The sequence below is a fragment of the Dipodomys ordii genome, unplaced genomic scaffold, assembly GCF_000151885.1.
Source record: "Dipodomys ordii isolate 6190 unplaced genomic scaffold, Dord_2.0 Scaffold6299, whole genome shotgun sequence".
NCBI classification, from domain to species: Eukaryota; Metazoa; Chordata; class Mammalia; order Rodentia; family Heteromyidae; genus Dipodomys; species Dipodomys ordii.
This window is the reverse complement of record NW_012273512.1, coordinates 1-2,698: the sequence shown is the minus strand read 5'-3', so window position 1 is coordinate 2,698 and position 2,698 is coordinate 1. Positions and strand designations below refer to the sequence as shown.

Genomic DNA, 2,698 nt, shown 5'->3' with positions numbered 1-2,698 from the left:
TCAAGTGGTAGAACACTAGCCTTGAGCTGAAGAGCTGAGGGACAGCGCCCAGGCCCAGAGTTCAGGCTTCACGGTCAACCAAAAAAAAAAAAAAAAGTCTCACTGACTTTCCTGCCCGGGCTGGCTTTGAACCTTCCTGCCCGGGCTGGCTTTGAACCGTAATCCTCAGATCTCAGCCTCCACAGTAAGAGTCTCATGGACTTTTCTGCTTGGGTTGGCTTTGAACTGTGATCCTCAGATCTCAGCCTCCTGAGTAGCTAGCTAGGATGACAGGCGTGAGCCATCAGAACCTTTTTTTTTGTTTTTGTTTTTTAGAGCTTCGTTGTAGCACAGTCACAGAATGAAATTCCATGAAGGAGCAGCAAGTTCCCCAACTGCAATCTAAGACATTGGGACAATATGGCCTTTAACCTTGACCTTCACTGCCATTTGAGGGCTAGGGCCACGGTGCCATGGTAGGAATGCAGCTGTGTGGAAGGGCTGAGCTTCTGCAGTGTGCGAAGCTACACTCCCCCTACCACCCAGGAATTCAGAAGGGCTCACCTGAGTGTCAAAGCGAGCACCTCACTTTTACAGACAAGTAGTCAAAAGTATGTTGCAGGTGGCTCACACCTGTCATCCTAGCTACTCAGAAGGCGGAGATCTAAGGACCCTGGGTCAAAGCCAGCCTAGGCAGGAAAGACCATGAGACTCTTATCTCCAATAAAATACTCAGAAAACAGGAAGTGGTGCTGTGGCTCAAGTGGTAGAGTGTTAGTCTTGAGCTGAAGAGCTCAAGGACAGCACCCAGGCCCAGAGTTCAAGCCCCACAGCTGACAAAAAAAAAAAAATACAGTCACCTAAAACACCAGGACTACTGGAGTGTTTTGACACCTGACCCTAGAGCACAACTTACCAGCTTACAGCAGCCCGATGGAAATTAATCGAAAGGTATTTGGGTCAGGCCTAACCCGCAAGCCTTTTCCTTTCAGCCACCTACCAGTTTCTCTGACTAAAGGCGGGGATGCTGGTCAGGCTCTGGTCACTGGCGGGGTAATATTGTGCATAGGATGGGCGGGTATAGGGCACTGACGTGCGTTTGTCCTCCTCATAGCTTTTCTTTGCTGCCTTCTTCTCAGCCTTGGTCAGCTTGTGATCCTTTCGGTTGAGGAGCAGTGACTCGTGCTCAAAAGGCTCCTGGGGACATGAGGGGTGTGGAATTTAATTACATTAGGCCTTACTTAGAAATTAGGAAGGGGCTGCTCACAGATACACAGGCAACGGTCTTCAAGAATGTGCTTCAAGCTGGGTGCCAGTGGCTCGTGCCTGACATCCTAGCTACTCAGGAGGCTGAGATCTGAGGTTTGCGGTTCAAAGCCAGCCCAGGCAAGAAAGTCTGTAAGCCTCTTATCTCCAATAAACTATTTAGAAAAGGCTGGAAGCGGTGGTTATGGCTCAAGTGATAAGCCAAAGAAGCTCAGTTAAAGCACCGAGGCCCTGAGTTTAAGACCCAGGACTGGCATTAAAAAAAAAAAAATGCCAGGTACCAGTGGCTCAGTCCTGTAATTGTAATCCTAGTTACCCAGGAGGCTGAGATCTGAGGATCATGGTTCAAAGCCAGGCCAGGCAGGAAAGCCTGTTAGACTCTTATCTCCAAGCTGAGGCTCAAGTGGCAGGCAGAGTGCTCATCTTGAGCTGAAGAGCTCAGGGACAGCACTCAGGCCCAGCATTCAAGCCCCATGTCCAACAACAACAATAAGAATATACTTTATAAATCTAACAGAACACCATCTGTAGATTCCTAATACTCTTAGAAAGGCTGGGGGAGTTCAGAGAATAAAAAAATCGTCATTTTTCAGAACTCTGCCTTCTCTTTCCACTGTGGAACACAATATTCAAATTATTTCACATAGCTGAGCATTTCTAGGATCAGAGGTGGAGGCAGGTAGTTGGAAATGCGAAGGGGACTTGTGCGAAGCCCAAGCTGTCTGCATGAAATGCCATTTCATCTTTGGAAGCAAGGTGGCCAGACAAACCTTCCGTGACTAAGACTGCCATGCTGGGGACTCTTGAGCATCCCAGGTTTGTACCTTGGTGATGAGGTGAGGGAATTTCAGACAGGCAAGTTGCAAGACTGACTCCTTGATGCCCTTTATATTCAAGGATGTCTGGGGAGCTGGCTCCTTCTCAACAAAGTGCAGTAGGTTTTCCACCTCCTTTCGGGTGAAGTTCAACATTGGGTTTAGATCATCTACCACTCGATCTAAAAGGGAAAAGACAAAGTCAGCACATGGCAAAGAAGGCTCATAACTCAAGTACAAGCTGGGTGCTGTAATCATAGCTATGCAGGAGGCCTGAGATCTGAAGATCATGGTTCAAAGCCAGACCGGACAGGAAAGTCTGTGAGACTCTTCTCTCCAATGAACCACCAGAAAACCAGAAGTGGTGCTGAGGCTCAAGTGGTAGAGTGTTTGCCTTGAGCAGAAGAGCTCAGGCAGCACCCAGGCCCAGAGTTCAAGCCCCACAACTTACAAAAATGAACAAACAAACAAACAAAAACCCAAAACATCCAAATGTGGAGGTATAGCTCAAGTGGTAGAGTACTAGCCTTGCACAAAAAAGCTTTGGGGACGGGCTGGGAAGTTGGCTCAGTGGTAGAGCACTTGCCTTGCATGCATGAGGCCCTGGGTTCGATTCCTCAGCACCACATAAGCAAAAA

General features: G+C 48.3%; 1 protein-coding gene across 1 annotated transcript; it reads right to left on the bottom strand.

Moving 5' to 3' along the window:
- Positions 1-979: 979 nt before the first annotated feature.
- Positions 980-2,242, bottom strand: LOC106002273 (helicase ARIP4-like; the record flags this gene model as incomplete). The annotated part of the gene is made up of 2 exons (XM_013037172.1): positions 980-1,176; positions 2,070-2,242. Coding segments are annotated over 2 exons (370 nt in total), but the record flags the coding sequence as incomplete, so codon positions are not given.
- Between the last annotated feature and the right edge of the window lie 456 nt (positions 2,243-2,698).